Raw genomic sequence first — 18,881 nt, forward strand, 5'->3', positions numbered from 1 at the left:
AATACGGTCATGGACATCTTCGGCAGGCAGATTTCTGAGGATGAGGTCAAGCATGTTTTTCCCGCGTGTCGGTTCCCTCAGCTTCTGCCACAGTCCCAGTCCAGCAGTTTTATCCTTTGGGATTTGACCAGCTCGGTGAGTAGGGTGCTATTCAATCACTCTTGATGATGGACATTGAAGTCCCCAACCCTGAGTATATTCTGTGTCCTTGCTACCCTCAGTGCTTCCTGGTTTAGCACAGGGCTAAAGAGCTGGCTTTGAAAGCAGACCAAGGCAGGCCAGCAGCACGGTTCAATTCCCGTAACAGCCTCCCCGAACAGGCGCCGGAATGTGGCAACTCGGGGCTTTTCACAGTAACTTCATTTGAAGCCTACTTGTGACAATAAGCGATTTTCATTTCATTTCATTTCAAGTGGGGGTCAATGTGCAGAAGTACTGATTCATCACCTGAGGGGTGGGCTGGTATGTGGTAGGCTATATTGCCATGCTTGCTGCAATGAGGCTTTATGAAGACTCCTGTGGCAACTCCTTCCCACCTGTAAACATTGTGCTGCCACCTCGGCTGGGTCTGTCCAGCTGGTGGGACAAGATACTCCCAGGGATGGTGATGTCTGAGACATTGCGTGTAAGCATTGTTTGTGAGATGACGATATTAACCTGTGAGTCAGCTCTCAATTTTGGCACAAGCCATTAATTAAGGAGGGCTTTGCAGCTGGGATTCGAAGCCAGGTTCCCAGAGCATTATCCTGGGTCGCTGTACATAATATATAATCTTTATTATTGTCACAAGTAGGCTTACATTAACATTGCAATGAAGTTACTGTGAAAATCCACTGGTCGCCACACTCCGCCGCCTGCCTTGGGAGAAAACAACCCAACCCAAATTTCTGTTCCCACATTTCCTTAAAGAGCGACACTTATAGAGAGGACATTGGCAGAATTCATGGGCACAAAGTCCATGTTTCTCTGTTTGCCTGGCAACCATTAAAGGTATCTCTTCTGCATAAAATAGATGCTGGATAAAGTGGAAGAGAACATAAGATATAGGAGCAGGTGTAGACCATTTGGCCCGTCGAGTCACTTCTGCCATTCAATATGATCCTGGCTGACCTTGTACTTCAGCGCCACCTTCCACCTTTGCCCCACATAACCCTGTTTCCCAGGTAGGTCAAAAAACTGTCTTTCTGAGTCACGATGGAGAATCCACAATCCACTTGAGTAGATAATTCCAAAGATTCACAATCCTTTGAGTTTCCCTTCATTTCAGTCCTATGACTGACTCCTTATACTGAAACTGTGCCCTCTTGTTCTAGATTCCCCACCCAGGGGAAATAACCTCTCAGTGATCACCTTGTCAAGCCCGTTCAGAATTATGTATGTTTCAATGAGATTGCCACACATCCTTCTAAACCCCAAAGACTTTATACCTGATTTACTCAATCCTTCATCATAGAACAAACCGCTCATACCTGGACCAATCTAATGAACCAGATCAGGAGAGGCCAGTTGAGTGGATTACCTTTAATAAAACATTATGATATCAGGAGTAGCTTTATGTCAGTAGTATTGCAAAAATATGTACTTAAAAACAGAATTATTAGTGGATCCTGGCCTCTAAAACCACCTGGGTAAATAGTAATACCTTTTTCAGGCCTTAAGGAGAAAGATGTGCAGCAAGAACTAACTTCTACCCGCTGATGATCTCTTGTCCCAAAAGTCATGTGTGGATCATTGAAATATTTGGGAAGGGAGTCTTATGTTTGTAGAGGTGCAATTGGAGCCTATGTCCCTGCATTACTGCTGAAAGCCTGGAGTGGCAGCTTTCCACTTTGGAAGTGGAAGCCTGAGGGACAGATTGGGCCAAAGAGGCAGATAGTCAATTATTTTGATTTTTCCAGATGGTGTTGTAGGCTCAGCATCTGGAAAAATGGAAAACTATGTAATAGTAATTGATTTGTCATACCCTTGGGACTGGTTCATTAGACCCAGATCAAGGTCTATACCGATCTGAGCAGATATATGAACCTGGATCAGTCTGACTCTTCTGTCAGAAATATGCGGGAACCCTGGAATATGGTCAGAGTTACCCAAAATGTTGCTATAGTAGGGGAGTGGTGAGCAAAAGAGGTGCCTATTCCCTTACTGATCCCATTGGATTATGAAAATTGGGTAGAAACCTGCTTGTTCCACACTCGGCCCCAAATTGCAACGCTGCCAACACAACTGCATCAAGATTCTACCATGCCTGGAGTCAAAGCTTTCTAGCCTACCGAAGGAATTGGAGCAAGCAATTTGAAATTAGTATTAATTAAGGACGGAATTTTATCATTTTTCACTAAATGACAACTCACGCTTGGTACTGCCTGAGCATGACCATCTCCCTCCTGGGGATGGGGGCTATACTTGCCTGTGTGCCACGGCAGGTTCTCTTCGTTTGTCAGGGCCTGTTGTTGGCGGGGTGGGGAAATCCTAATGTGGGGGGGGATGATACAGCGGGGAAGCTCACCAATGATATGTCAGTTTATGGTAATGGGGTTCCCGACCTTTCATGGTGAGAACTCCATTATGTCAATGGTGGTGGTGCGGGGGGAGGGGGGGGGGGGGGGAGGGGAACAATGGGAACGGGAAATCTTCGCTGGCTTCAAAGCGGTTTGGGGATTTCCGTTGGATTCTCTGCCCCCACCATCTTTCCCACCTGCTGAAAACGAGGGTGGAGAAGCCCGGCCTAAACTCCAAAAGGCTACCTTCTTTATTTACACTGGCCAAATCTTTACTCCAGCCAAAATGCTCATCAAACTTTTACCCCACCGTATTATTATCCAATTTATGACCATTTTCTGCCCTTTGACTGGGAAAATGGGAACGATACATTTATTCAATAATTGCAAATCTATCATTAGTTTGGTCTGAGGTGGTGACATTTTCTGGGTTACAGGGCAAAAACGCAAGAATTGTAGCTGCATTTAATTATTTATCCATTGTGGCACCTGTTGTGTTAAGTAATCTGGGATAAAACAGGCTGCAACTCAATGCAGCTTTGACCAAAAGATACTCCAGACTTTGAAGTAAGTTCAATGTGATTTATTGAACCATTAGCACACTTCTCTATGAGTTCAACTCTCCTGCTAATCTTGCTATAGTAACTCAGTCTAACTAACCAGTCTGCTCTAAGCCACGTGGTGGGTGTGATGCGTCTGATCTGCCCCTGTCCTACTCTCTAAGTGTTGCCTGTGGAAAGAGACAGAGCATGTGTGTCCTGTCCTTATATATGGGTTATGTAATGCCCCCTTGTGGTAGTGTCACCTCTGGGTGTCTTGATTGCCCATTGGTCGTGTCCTATTCTATGTGTTCAATAGCTGTATGTCTGCATGTCATGACATCTCTGGTGCTCCCTCTAGTGTTTACTTAGTCGTAGTGTATTTACATTAACCCCTTGTGTATTTACAGTGATGCATATCACCACAACGCCTACTGTATATTGTTGTCAGCACAGCTGCTCTTTGACATTCTGCAGCTGTTTTACCTGCGTTTAAAAAGGCAACTCAAGGAAACAACTCCGTGCGGCAACAAAAATGACTTAAAAGATAACTGATAGAATTTGAATTGTTTACAAAAAGTAAATGACAACATAATTTTGCTAATATTTTGTCTAAGATGAAGAATGTTTGATCTTGCCGCAATCAGAGGTGAGTCAGTGATCCATAAATAACTAAGGAATGGTTTATGTTACTGTACCATGCCTTATATTGTTTTCCTGGCTGTTGGCCTTTTAGGCTGGGTGTTCGAGCATGAAATGAATTTACGTCTGTACCTGTAGTGTTAAATTCCACAGGGTGCGTCAGATATTTTGTTGCAAACTGTTGGTTAAATATAGTTTGTGCACTTGGCGAGTGCTCCAAATGGGAGACTGATGGTCTGTTTCTGCGTGTGATTTGTTACAGATTTCAGCAGACCAACCGGTCACTATTTACAGCAATCTGAGAAAACCTTTTGACTGCATCAAGGAATAAGGAACTGCAGAGAGAACGATAAAGAAGCTGGTTCGTGGTGAAGTACAAGATCAGCATTTCAGGGTTGTCAGAATGAACAGATGAATGTGAAAGAAAAGTACGATACACGAGTGAAAAATTATACATTGAGAAAGAGTTTTAAAAAAACACTTCAAAAACTTCAATTTGGCTGAAGGAAGAATCAGCACGTTCTTTCTCGCAAGAGGTTCTTTTACTAACAAGTCATCAAAGATATCACAGCATTGTCAAAGTGTAGTTTATGTTTCTATGCATTGTTAAAAAAAAACAAAGACACATTTAACATTTAGTCGTCACTAACAATTTATTACGTGGTCTTTTATTGAAATAATCAATCAAATAAATCTGAAAGACAGAAGATGACTTCTTCAGTTCAGAACAGCACATTCTGCACTGACAAAGAGGGCAACAAAAAGGAAGTCCAGAATAAGAATGAACAATTAGTCAGAACAGATGGAGACGCCAATGCAAATGAAATAACGTCCCAGACTTATATAAAAGAAGAAAAGGAAGAGAGACGTAACCAAACAGCTGGCATCATGAATGAGCGCTGGCACACACCACGGAACACAACAGTGGCGAATGAAGCTCTAGATGACTCTGTGAAGCAAGGTGGGGCGTCTCAATCTGCTGAGGTGGGAGATCAATCACACACGAGCAGAAATCTGGAGTTTTCTGAGCCTGATCAAATTGGAACTGCAGAACTGGAAAGTACCGAATATACCCAGCATCACGAAAAAGCTTGCAGTTTGCAGTGTCCTGTCAGGGAAATTCGGAAATGCGACACGGGTAAAATTATGAGTGTTTCTCAAATTCAAAAGGAATGGTATCCCCTAAAAAGGCACACCTACACTACTGAAGTTGCTGCTGAGCATCAGTGGCCAAAGGGAGATGTGACAGATGAAAATAAAAAAATGCATTTCATGCAATTATTGTGCAAGGACTCTTCACCTTTCAATTCATTGGAGGAGGTTACTAAAAAGGATGTATCAGCAGAGATTGGTGCACCCAGAGAAGATGGTGTTGCGTGTTTACCAGATAATGTCACAATGACTGACTGTTGTATTGGACCATTGAATTTTCAGAAATTCTGCATGGATGCCTGTGGTAGCACTCATTATTCACAGAAGGCAGCAGAAGAGCTGATCAAAACCATCTCTCTGCCTGACTTCACCTCAGTTGAAAAAATCGTATTTCATTCTAACTCATCTACCTCCGAAAACAAGAAGTCATGTCCAGAACCACAAATGAATGTAGAAAGGCCACTTGACCATGTCAATGTAAGCACATCACATTGTGAAAATAAAGTATCTACTTTAGGTCCAGGTGGTGAATTACTCGTGGCCGTTAATAAACTTGAAGCCCAGGTAAACCTGAATGCATTACCTGATCAGTGTAGGGTAATTGAAGAGCACAATGGCAGTAGTGACCGGCAGGAGACTGGTGAATTTTTGTCTGAGGTAACAGGAGGTCAGACCAAGAAAAATAGTTTTGAAGTAAGGGAGGAAGAAGAGCCTTGTGATATTAGCCAACAATCGCCCACCAGGCTTCCTGAAGAGAAAGCTAAAACAGTGCAACATCTGCCAGACAACACAAGAGAACAACATCTTAAAAATCTCAATGTTGAGCAAGACCAATTCTCACACCGACAACTGGAAAGTTATGGTGGTGATAGTCCGGTGTCTGAAAACAATTCTTCAGTATTAACGAGGCAGTGTTGTAAAAATAAAATGTTCAGTCTGCTACATACTGAATTTGGTGCCCAACGTTTCATAGAAGAAGCTGAACATCTTGGAAGCTCTTTTCCAAATGCTACTAATAATGTGAAATTTATTATTTCTGGAGTTCCAAACACTAACCACGAGACAGATAACACCGTTGAAAGTGATAAAGTGTCATGCACAGGAACCAGTAAGCTTTCTAAGCAAGAATTTGATAGCCTTCATGATGCCTTTGAAATCATTGAGGGCAAAAAAGAAGACACATGGCAATCTTTTGTGAGTGGCAGTAGTTCATTAGAAAATGAAGCCAGTCAAATGAAAAGCATTTCTAAATTGACTGAAAAGGAGGATGCTGAAACCCTTGGCACCACATACTCGGAGCTGCCGAAGCAACATCTTTCTAAGCAAGGTGTAAATACAGGCAAGAGTGTAGTGCCAGGACCAGGAGTCAGTCTTGGTCAGTACATTGATGAATGCTCTATCGAAAAGGCAGATGGCTTTTTACAAAAGCAATCAAATGAAATAAAGAGCAATGTGGTGATAATTGGTGAAAAACAACTCGTGGGAATTTCTGAAGAGCTTCAGCACACCGAGAGCCTGGTCGTCTCGCAGACTGTAAATCCTGTATTTACTACTTGTACAGAGGTTGGCTTGAAAGTTACCTATCAATCCTCAGGCCCTGCTTTTAAGGAAAGCTCCCTGCCTCGGGCTGAGATATTGTCAGAATCTCCGCTGCTCCCTCCATTAGGAGATACGCAGACATCAAACTCGTTCTCTAAAGCTGTTTGTAACAGTGGAATCCCAAAACCAATATTACAGCATCCCAGGACCGTTCTAACATACAAAGGAGAAGCGGAAACAAATTACCTGTCCAAGCCTGAAGCTAAACTCATTCCTAAACCCAAGTATGTAAGACCTAAAATTATAACATACATTCGAAAACCACTTCAGGTAAAACCACTTGATGTGATCCATGATGCTTTGGGACTATCTCCAAAACTTTCAACATGGACCGAGTCCAATTCTAAACCCTGCTTTTCAAAAGGGTACAAGACCTCTGCATGTGAAAGTAAACCCCTCTCTGTGCTCAGTGTAGGTTCCACTCATGACATAAACAGACCAGAGTTGCAAAGAACTAAGATATATACTACTGGACTGATGTTATCTGGGATCAAACCCCCTGCTCAGCAGACTTTCCCCAGGATTTTGGGAAAACCACTTCATTCTTCCAGTGATGTCACATCAAAGAAAGCTACTGAAATGTTGACGCAGGGGAGCATTTCTGAGGTAAGAGCAACCTTTGACATTCTAGATTATGGGTACTTGTGTTCTCATAAACTCAAATTTGACTTATCATTTCAAGTCTTGGCAGGTTGTCATATTAGTGAGACAATATATGTTCATTCCCTGGATTTTAAGAAGCATTTAGCTCTGACCCATGTGAAAGCTTCAGTTGCACGAGAAAATCAGATGGAAATTCATTCAAACGCTGTGAATGTTGGAAATTTGAAACAGAGTTAATGTTTCGGAACAAAAGGTCACTGACCTGAAATATTAACTTTGTAACTCTCTCTGCAGATGCTGCCTGTTCTGCTGAGTATTTTCAACATTTTCTGATCTTAATTGGTAAAGAATGAAAGTGATTTTTTTTAAAACGGGTTTGAAGTAGCAAATTAAAAGCCACCAGGCTATAGGAGTCAGTTGTTAATTGTGTACCATAGGGATCGGTTGGACTGGAGTCTATTAAATGGCCTCTAACTTTGCAGACAATATCAAGATGGGAGAAATGCCAATTGATGAGTACCAGAGCGCACAAATTCAGGAGAAATTGGTAATGGTGAGTTTATATGCAGCAAGTGACAGATTAAATAAATGGCAGGCAATTCTAAAATGGTGAGGTGAACCAAAAGAATGCAGACATGACAATGTACTAGAGCAGGAGAAGAGAGACCTGGGAATGTTGGTGCCCTGGTTAGCATGAGCCCAAGAGTTCAGAGAGAATAAAGAAGGAAGATAAACTCTTGGGCTTCAGGGCAATTGTCAGGATATTTAAATTGAAAGAGTGATTTTAAGATTGCACAGGGCTTTGGCACTCCTGAACGATACATTCACGGGCAAATGCTTATCACAGGTGTCATCACAGTTATATTGCCTATCTAACAAGAATGCTGGTCAAGCATGTTAAACTTTTGTGTGCAAACTTCCTCGATCAGAAGTTCCTACAAGGAATATTCCTTGCATCTGGAATATTGTGTAACTTGAGCCTCAAGTCATTTTCAGGTTATTAAAATCAAGATACTGACAGGTGATGGACTAGACACTCTTATAAAATATGCTGGGTGGGATTCTCTATTTGGGAGAATATGGGCGGGATTCTCCGTCAGCCGATGCCAAAATCGGGAAATGCGATTGGGCGGAGAATAGCTTCCGACGCCAAAATCGAGACAGCCGCCGGTTTGATGCCAAAGCGCGATTCTCCGCCACCTCGAAAATGGCGTAAATGTGCCACGCGGAGTTTAAACGCTGTTTGCATCTCATTAGTAGGCCCACCTCTTCGTCTCCAATGGGCTGAGTTCCCGACAGTATGGTTCACGTGAGCTCTCGAAAATCATGAACCTGGTGTGGTGGCTGCTGAAAGAGAGAGAGAAGAGGTTAGGACACGGTGAGGAGAGACTGCGGGTTGCTGGGCTGTACACTGGCCGTGCTGGCTGGGGTGGGGGTGGGGGTGGGCGTCCTGCCACGGCCAGGGGTAGAGGGGACTGAGGGGGGGAACAGACCGAGTGGCCGGGGTGACCACCCTACGGGTCTGGGGCGGACATCTTGTTGTGCACCCCTTGACTGACCACCCACCTTGACCCCTGGTTCTGCACAGTGAAACCGGCCATATGGGTGCCCCCACCCCCGCACCTCACACCACACCGTCCTCCCACCCCAAGCTCCTCGCCCAACCGGTCACCATCCATCAGCAGAACACCCAGGGCAACACCCACGGCAGCACCCAGCGAGGGCGGTGCCAGCGAACGGTATCCCTGGCAGCAGTGACGGGCGCCAGGGGCGGAGGCAACCCCCCCCCCCCCCACCGGGCCGGACACCGTCGGGCAGGGGTGAGGTGGGGCGGGGTTAGGGACATGTGGTGGCGGAGCCCACACTGCCAACCGGGGCCCCCATGTAACCCGTCGAACTGTTTGGGCACGGGAGTATGCACCATGCTAATATGTCGGCCTTTCACCTCCTGCAGACAATGGATTTTGGAGTTCGACCAGCAATGGTGACAGCCCTGCTGGTTGCCGCAGCTCTGCGAGATGCCCTGCAGCCGTATGGGCGGGAGCCGCTCAAAGGCGAGGTGGAAGCTACAGCAGCAGAGCGTGCCGCAGAGGGGCAGGTGGCAGCTGCCCAGGCTGGGGAGCCGGCCGCCCAACAGGCCAAGGGAGGTGCCAAAAAGGCACCGCATGAGGCCTTGTGTGTACCGGCACCGCTTGTCATAACGCCCCCATCCAGCAACCCCCCCCCCCAGAGTGAACTGGTGATTGTCACAGATTGGCGACCACACCGACAATACCTCCAGTCTGCCTCCACACTCTCAGGGCTGCCACTACTACTGGGCTTGTGGAGTAATAATAATAATCACTTATTGTCACAAGTAGGCTTCAATGAAGTTACTGTGAAAAGCCCTTAGTCGCCACATTGCAGCGCCTGTTGGGGGAGGCTGGTACGGGAATCGAACCCCCGCTGCTGGCCTTGTTCGGCATTAAAAGCCAGCTGAATAGCCCACTGTGCTAAACCAGCCCTAAACCAAGCCAGCGAGAATGGCAGAGGTGCCGTTAACAGAGTCTCCAGACTCGTGCCCTTACAAGATGCCGCCTCTACCCGCTCCCACACCGACCCCTCCCCCACTACCCACTTCCTAACCATCGAAATGTTAGCCGCCCAGTAGTAATTAATAAAGTTCAGAAGGGCCAAGCCTCCCTCCCCGCGTCTCTGCTCAAGAAGGACCTTCTTCACCCCCGGGGCTTTCCCAGCCCATATAAAACCCGAGATCGCCACGTTCACTTTCCTAAAAAATGCCTTGGGGATAAAGATTGGGAGACACTGAAACACAAACAGCAATCTCGGGAGGATTGTCATTTTCACAGTCTGTACCCTCCCCGCCAATGACAGCGGGAGCACGTCCCACCTACGGAAGTCCCCTTTCATTTGCTCAATCACTCTGCCCAAATTTAATTTATGAAGCTGACCCCAGTCCCTTGCCACTTGAATCCTCAGATACCTAAAGCTCCTTCCCACCACTTTGAACGGCATCTCCCTCAGTCTCCTCTCCTGCCCCTCTGCCTGGATCGCGAAGACCTCGCTCTTGCTCATGTTTACTTTGTAGCATGAGAACCGGCCAAATTCCTCCAGTATTCCCATAATTCCTACAATCCCCCCAACGGGTCTGTTATATACAGGAGTAAATCGTACGCATCGAGCGAAACCTTATGTTCCACCCCCCCCCCCCCCCCCCAAAAGGCTCTATGGCCAGGGCAAACAGTAGTGGGGAGAGTGGACACCCCTGCCTTGTCCCCCTACACAGACTCAAATACTCTGACCGGACCCGGTTGATCCTTACATTCGCCACTGGTGCCTGATGTAGCAGGACCCAGTCCACGAATCCCTGCCTGAACCCAAACCTTCCCAGGACATCCCACAGGTACCTCCACTCCACCCAATCAAAGGCCTTCTCTGCATCCATGGCCACTACCACCTTGACCTTGCGCCCCTCCACAGGCATCATTATCACATTGGGAACCGTCTAATATTGGATGTCTGGTGTTGTCCCTTCACAAATCCTGTCTGGTCCTCCCCTATTATCTCCGGGACACAGTCCTCTGCGCTTGGCCAAGATTTTTGCCAGCAATTTAGCATCCACATTCAACAGGGAGATCGGTCAATCCAACCCACAACTCTCCGGATCCTTATCCCACTTCAAAATAAGGGAGATTGATGGATGTGATAACGTTGGGGGGAGCACTCCCATCTCCTTGGACCCATTAAAAGCTTTTACCAGGAGCAGCCTGAGCAACCCAGAGAACATTTTATAAAACTCAACCGGATACCCATCAGGTCCCGGGACCTTACCTTATTGCATCGCCCCAACCCGTCTATAATGTCCCCAAGCCCAATTGGGGCTCCCAAACCCTCTACCAACTCCTCATCTATCCTTGGGAACTCCAGCCCCGCTCCCCACCCAGGAATCGCTTCATACCCTCCTTCCCGGCTGGGGTTCCGATTTATACAATCTACTGTAAAACTCCTGAAACGCATCATTCACCCCTGCTGGATCCAAAATCAACTTTCCCCCCCTTTATCTTTTACTTTCCCAATCTCTCTTGCCGCCTCCTGTTTCCTCAGCTGATGCGCCAACGTCCTGCTGGCTTTTTCCCCATATTCACCCTCCTTAGCTGTCCCTCCGCCTTACCTGTGGACAGGAGCCCAAATTTCAGCTGCAGGCTCTGACGCTCATTCAGAAGCCCGTCATCCGGAGACTCCGCATACCATGGGAACTGAACGTCCTGGGGTATTCCGTATTTAGGAAGGACAGACAAAAAGGAGAAGGCAGCGGAGTTTCAATCCTGGTTAAAGAGGAAATCAACTTAATAGTGAGGAAAGATCATGGGCGCGATTCTCCACTCCCACGCCGGTTGGGAGAATCGCCTGGGCCGCCAAAATTTCCCGGGACGCCGGTCCAACGCCCTCCCGCGATTCTCCCAAGCGGCGGGAACGGCCCGGTTGAATTTCGCGGGCCGCAGGCCGGAGAATCGCCGGAGACACCGAAAATGGCGATTCTCCGGCACCCCCGCTATTCTGAGGCCTGCGAGGGGGGATCCTGCACCGGGGGATACCTCAGATGTGGGGTGGCCCGCGATCGGTGCCCACCGATCGTCGGGCCGTCCTCTCTGAAGGAGGACCTCCTTCCTTCCCCGGCCCCGCAAGATCCGTCCGCCATCTTCTTGCGGGGTGGACTTAGAGAGGAAAGCAACCACGCATGCGCGGGTTGGCGCCGGCCAACCTGCGCATGCGTGGATGACGCCTGTTATGCGGCGCCGGCCGCGTCATCTATGCGGCGCCGCTTTTACGCGGGCGACAAGGCCTGACGCGTGTAGATGACGCGGCCCCGATCCTGGCCCATTGTCAGGGCCTGAATCGGTCGGGACCGGGGCCGTTTCGCGCCGTCGTGAACCTCGACGGCGTTCACGACGGCGCGGCCACTTCGGCGTGGGAGTGGAGAACCGCGCCCCTGAGCTCCCCACAATGCCATTGCCCTTGGAATACAACCACACCCAAGTACAAATGTTAATAGAATTGAGGTAAAGAAAAACTACTAAAGGCTACATCTAATAAACTCAAACAAAAAATTCTAAGCTCATTATCTAAAAAACTACTATGATGAGCTGCAGCCAACCCTTCAAAACTGCTCTCGTTAACTAACTCCTTAGTTAGCAGGGAGGTTCCTGATGGAGAAAAGGGAAAATAGGCATAAACAAAACACTAAAGTCCCATGTACCTGGCACAACAAAAGGAAGCTATATATTATCACAACAAACAGAACCCCACATAGTCTAAAACCGCAAATCTAAACAAGAACTATAAGAACTCAACCCCAACACGAACAAGAAAAAACAAGAACAAACATGAAACCCCAACACTGTAACAATTCAACATGTCTGTCAACAAATCCGAGATCTCAGTTAGCATGAGCCCGACTCATAACAAAAGAATCCCGCCTCTCCCAGCCCATTGAAGAAATAGTCTTTTCCCTCAAAAGTCACTCTGAGCCGAGCTGGAGAGACCATACAGAAACAAATTCCAATCTTATATCAAGTCCAATTTGAGTCCGCCGAACGCGGCCCTCTTTTCTGCCAGCTCCACATCTATGTCCTGGTAGAATCTGATGGCGTGGCCTTCCCACTTAAAGTCACGGTGTTCCTTTGCCCATTGCAAAACCCTCTTGAAGCTGTGGAACCTCACTATTACCGCACGCAGTGGACCTTCAGGACGAAGCCTCAGCCGATATGTTCCCCCATGACTCTTAAAGTCCTTGTCAATCAAAAATCTATCTAACTCAGCCTTGAATATATTCAGTGCCTCAACCACTGGTGCTTGTGAGGGATAGAGAATTGAAAAGACTAATGACCGACCCTCTTTTTTTTATTTTATAAATTTTGAGTGCCCAATTATGTTTTTTCCAATGAAGGGGCAATTTAGCGTGGCCAATCCACCAAACCTGCACATCTTTGGGTTGTGGGGGTGAGACCCACGCAGACCTGGGGAGAATATGCAAACTCCACACAGACAGTGACCCGGGGCCGGGATTGAACCCAGGTCCTCGGCGCCGTAGGCAGGAGTGCTAACCATGGCACCACCATGCTGCCCCGACCTTAAGAGGAGAAATTCCCCCTCATCTCCAACTTAAATGGGAGACCCCTTAATTTGAAACTGTCCCCTCTTGTTCTACCTAAAAGGAGCAGCTTTTGTACAGGCCCTCCCTTGAATTATGGTACATACCCTCCTTAACTGTTTGTCTGCTGCTCTTGTTTTGAATATTTGTAATATTTTGTAACCTGCTCTGGGAAGATTAGAGTAGATAAATCTTATTCATTCACAAGCACTCATCTGAATCTGAGAACAAAAACCTGAGTTTCACTTAGTTCCTTACTGTCTCAAATGTAAGAAACTTGTTAATATTTCATTATAGAGGGAACTGTAGCCCCATCAATATCAGGTAAACAATTCAAATGCATTAAGTAATAAAGACACCAAATGTGCAGAGAGAATAATCCCAAATAGAAAAAATAAATACCGCAAACACTGCAGATGTGGAAACAGTCAGCACGTCAAACTGCATCAGGTAGAAAACATCTAGTCCGGAATAACAAAAAAAACAAATGGAACAGAAAAGAAACTGAAAATTACAAATGCTGGAAATCTGAAATAACAACTTTAATTCAGGATTACTGTCAGAATTATAGATTTGTCTTTTTGTAGGATATGTGAAACACCCGAGGAAGGAAATTGCATAGTGCTGGCCTGTTAGCACAAAGTGGGTGCAGGAAATAATCCCTGCGCCTGAAGATGGAGGCCGAGAATTATGAGACACTTGTCCTCTGCCTCTTATGTAAATATTCTGGGTGAACCCATAGCCCAACCAATGGAACTATGAAATGTTGATCCCACTTCCTCGTCAGCAAGTGCCCTGAGATAAGTCTTAGGGTTGGGGGAGGTTGCGATGGAAGATCAACAGGAGGAGGATGGATGATTGAGGCTGGAAGTGACCATTAGAAGCTCTGTGGAGCAGGGAGGAATCATAGAATCCCTCAAAATTAGTTTGAAACTGGCTTCAATGGTACAATGATTTGTGTAAAACAGCTCCACTAGAATTCTAACTTGATTATCTGTGAGCACTTGGTTTAAAGTAAAATTGATTTCTGCAGAAACAGCTTTGCTATGTTGTTGGGGTGAACTGTACAGCTCCTGGGATCAAAAGGTGTGTTGTAAAGCCATTACCAACAACGTTTATGTACCTCTCACTCCTACGACCACAGAAATTGGGAAAGAAATGCTTCCCCTTAGCTTTATGGGGGCATGATGTGGAGATGCCAGCATTGGACTGGGGTGGGCACAGCAAGAAGTCTTCCAACACCAGGTTAAAGTCCAACGGGTTTGTTTGGAATCACTAACTTTTGGAGTGCAGCTCCTTCCTCAGGTGAGTGGGGACAGCGACTGACCAGGCTCCACCATGTTCAAAGTTTCTGAACGGATTAAAACCAGGACTCAGGGTAATCTAATTTCTTGTAAAACTCCTTGAACAACCATTAGATCTCTCACTTGTATATTCAGGTCATTAATTTAACCCCAACATATATCACATTTGGGGTATTAATCAGTATTCCCCATAATACTGGATCATAGATGCCAGAAGTTGCTGATGTCCTGCACAAGTCCTTTGTATTGCTATGAGGATAAAATGAGAGATTTATTCAGGGTTAAATTATGATTTAATTCTCCACGAAAATGTTTTGCTTTCAAAGATACTCTAAAGTAATGACACATCTGAGGACGGCATCAGACAAATAGAGTCTCATATCTGGATATAAAAGTAAAGTTGCCATTGTCCCAGATGACCATAGGCTGCCTTCCCCTTTGACGGGAAGAGCTGACTGGTGGTGATTTAACCTGAGGATCACCACACCTCAGGCGAGGGGCAAGGTTGAGACTGCACCTTCATGAATATCCTCAGCCGGTACAGGAATTGAACCTGCGCTGTTGTCCTCGCTCTGCATCACAAACCAGCTGCCCAGCCAACTGAGCTAAACTGGCACCTGGTGTATGTACCTATTAGGCAATCTCATCATCAAACTCAATGAGCGTAATAGTTGCTGCAGTGGTAGAACTATTGGATTCCCCATATTATTGTAAAAAATATCTTTGGCCCCAAATAGATTGGGAACGTTCTGAGAATTAACCTGACTGCTTTTAAATGTTGTTCGAGCCGTCATTTTCATTCATCTTCCCTTGACATCAAAGGAAACAGAAAATTCTCCTTTTTCCTTGGAAGAATTGCACAATGCTCGAGAAATGTTCCACCTACACAAAAATGCACCAGGAGTTACCTGGTCTCCATGTGGCTGTATATTTTGTACTGCTATAAAGCACTTAAAGTCTGTGATGGGAATTTGACATGCAATCAATGAGCTTTAGCTTTAGGAAAAAAATGGCAGAATTAGGAACATTAAAAACAAATCTCAATACTTTTCAAACCATCACACAAGAATTCAACTTCTTTTGATCAAATGATGGTTTATGAGGTACTTGTTCCTATGAGATGTACAGTCACTTCCAGCTAAAGATCGCAGGCACGATTACAAAGTGAAGGATGACTCTGTAATCTTTTCGATGGCTGGTCGAGAAAGCACTTAGTAACATGAGATCAAATACAAACCACTTCAGCAGCTTCTTTTTCCACAGCATGTGAGCATCCAGAGAAATAGTTATGATCTGTATACTCAGTACATATTTATAGACTCACTTAGGACAATCAGTAAAACCTGACTTTAGTTAATAAAAATCAACGCTGTGTTTCCCCAGAACTCTCTTGCTCGTTATGGCATGATGGCATAGTGATTAACACTATTGCCTCACAGCACCAGAGACCTGGGTTTGATTCTGGCCTCAGGAGTCTGTCTGTGTGGAGTTTGCACATTCTTCCCTTATACTTGGGTTTTCTCCTGGTACTCCGGTTTCCTCCCACAGTCCAAACATGTGCAGGCTTGGTGGATTTGTTCTGCTAAGTTGCCCCTAGGTAGGGTTACGGGGATAGAGTTGAGGATTGGGCCTAGGTGGAGTGGGGGATTGGGCCTAGGGAGGGTGTTCTTTCAGAGGGTCGGAGCAGACCCGATGTGCCGAATGGCCTCCTTCTGCATTGTAGAGATTCTGATTCAGTGACATAAATTAATCTCTAACATACCCTTATGACTTGAAACTTCCTGAACCTGGTGAAAATTCACACTCCCATTTTATTAATTAAAAAAAAAACCCAACCAACATTCCCTCCTTTTAAGCTCCCTGGATTCAAAATCCAAGGGGGTCTATGTTGGAAAAGCCCAATTGAGTGCCGGGGATCAAGGATTTGCCAGCAAAATGGATGCGAGATGTTTATGGGCGAACAAAGTTTTCATTTTCTGCAGTCTTTGGGTACTGGGGCTTTCAAAGTCCAGTTCATTCTGGTTTAACTAGTTTTTGTTTCATTAGCTTTATTTTTAAACTTGTGTGAATATGGGGACGGATTTGAGCTAGGAATTGCCATTGAAGGATCGGTGGCATGAGCAGAAAATCCTGTGAGAATTGGGAAATATGGTTGTCGATGGAGAGATAGCATTTCCTGATTTTCCCACCCCTCACCGACGTCACTGAGATTCACGCCCACAAAGGGCAAGAACCTCAGTTTAATAGTTTTGATTTAAATATTATTAGCTCCAACCCCCAACGTTGAGGGGATCCCTCCGGGGGCCAGCGACTTGCCTGGGAAGTGGATTGGCACTGCCTCTGGCACAGGTTGGCACTGCTGGAACCTGGCAGTGCCAACCTGTGCCTTGGGCAGACCCTAGAGGGAGCACCATGGGGGTGCATTGTTGTGTGGTGCAGGGGGAGTGCCGGCTGTATGTCTCTGGGGTTGGTGGGGGGAGGGGGTTGCGAGGGGGAGGGAGCGGGATGCCAGGGGTGTCAGATGTGGGAGAGCCCCTGACACTTCCGTCATGGGGCCTGTGGGCCATAAGGCAGTGACACTGATCAGAGTGCCCTTTAAAGATGACACCCTGATCTTTTTAGAGCCAGTTGCCAGCCCTATGAAGCCTCGCCCTGCCAGAGTGACTGCGTAAATGACGCCCACTCTTTTTTTTGCCTAAGAGGGTCAAGATTTGGCAAGAAAACAGGTTTCTACAACTGGAGAGTTCCAAGCCAGTTTTTGGTCTGAGTTGACACTTTGGATTGGATTTGTTTATTCTCATGTGTACCGAAGTACAGTGAAAAGTATTCATTCCGTACAAGAAAATACATAGGGCATAGAAAAATGCATTTGTAAATACATAGACACAGGCATTGGGTGAAACATACAGAATGCAGTACTACACAGTAGAGAAGATGTATGAAGATCAGTCCATAAGAGGGTCATTCAGGAGTCTGGTAACAGCGGGGAAGAAACTATTTTTGAATGTTTGTGCGTGTTCTCAGACTTTTGTATCTCCTGCCTGATGGAAAAAGTTCGAAGAGTGAATAAGCCGGTTCAGAGGGGTCTTTGATTATGCTGCCCGCTTTCCCCAGGCAGCGGGAGGTGTAGACCGAGTCAGTGGATGGGAGGCGGGTTCGCGTGATGGACTGGGCGGTGTTCATGACTCTCTGTAATTTCTTACGGTCTTGGGCCGAGCAGTTGCCATACCAGGCTGAGATGCAGCCAGACAGGATGCTTTCTATGGTGCATCTGTAAAAGTTGGTAAGAGTCAATGTGGACATGCCGAATTTCCTTAGTTTCCTGAAAAGTATAGGCGCTGTTGTGCTTTCACGATCATAGCGTCAACGTGGGTGGACCAGGACAGTTTGTTGGTGATGTCCACACCGAGGAATTTGAAGCTGTGAACCATCTCCACCTTGGCACCCCAAATTCTGATAAGATTCCACCCTTTAACTTGCTTTCAATGAGCATCTTTTAATGTAACTCTTTATTCAAAATATTTTCTTTGGAAAAACCCCAAAGCATTGAAGTTTTAGGGAAGAAATTTGCAGTTATTGGAGTTAGGATCATAAATATGATTCCCTAATTCTAGGAAGTGCTGACTCAGGAAGTAATACTCCGAGAGTGCTGACTCAGCAAGTAGTGACTCAGTGAATGCTGACTAGACAAATTCTGATTTAGTATATAATAAGCAGTGATTAATGTGTAAGTGAATAAAAATTCAATGAATGCTGGTTGAGTGAATGACAACTCCATGATTGATGATTCTATGCATCTTGACTCCATGGATGCTCATGCAGTGAATGTTAAATCAAGAAGCAATGAGTCAGCGAATTACTATTATTAGATGCTGACTTAGTGAATGCTGATTCATTGAAACCTCATTCAGCAGATGCTTAGTCAGTGAATACAGATCGCGAACACTGACTCAGTAGATTCTGACTCTGTGAATGATGGCTTGGTGATAATATTATCCCCAGTTTAATTCTTGGCACAAGCACTCTGAACCCCACAAGGGAAACATTAGAAAGCTCGAGGCAGGGTAGAGTGGTTGTAAACAAGGAGGCACAGTGGTTAGCACTGCTGCCTCACTGCATCCGGGTTTGATTCCTTCATTGGGTTAGTGTTTGCATGGAGTTTGCACATTCTTCTAGTATCTGAGTGGGTTTCCTCTGGGTGCTCTGGTTTCCTACCACAGTCCAAAGGTGTGCAGGTTAAGTGGATTGGCCATACTGAATCGCCCTTTAGTATCCAAAGGTTAGTGATTAGTGGGGTTACGGAGATAGGCAGGGGGCTGGGCCTGGGGAGGGTGCAGACTCAATCGGCTCAATGGCCTCCTTCTGCACTGTAAGGATTCTGTGATTCTATGAT

The 18,881-nt window shown here is 46.0% G+C and overlaps 1 protein-coding gene across 3 annotated transcripts in view; it reads left to right on the forward strand.

The window, feature by feature from the left end:
* Positions 1–18,881, forward strand: part of LOC140391911 (microtubule-associated tumor suppressor candidate 2-like) — a 766,862-nt gene that overhangs the window by 283,811 nt on the left and 464,170 nt on the right. For all 3 annotated transcript variants that reach the window (XM_072476954.1, XM_072476953.1, XM_072476955.1), the window contains one exon: positions 3,942–7,036. In XM_072476954.1, the coding sequence (XP_072333055.1) occupies positions 4,388–7,036 (2,649 nt within the window). In that variant the 5' untranslated portion in view covers positions 3,942–4,387. The remainder of the gene's footprint in view (positions 1–3,941; positions 7,037–18,881) is intronic.

This window comes from Scyliorhinus torazame, chromosome 15, assembly GCF_047496885.1.
Source record: "Scyliorhinus torazame isolate Kashiwa2021f chromosome 15, sScyTor2.1, whole genome shotgun sequence".
NCBI classification, from domain to species: Eukaryota; Metazoa; Chordata; class Chondrichthyes; order Carcharhiniformes; family Scyliorhinidae; genus Scyliorhinus; species Scyliorhinus torazame.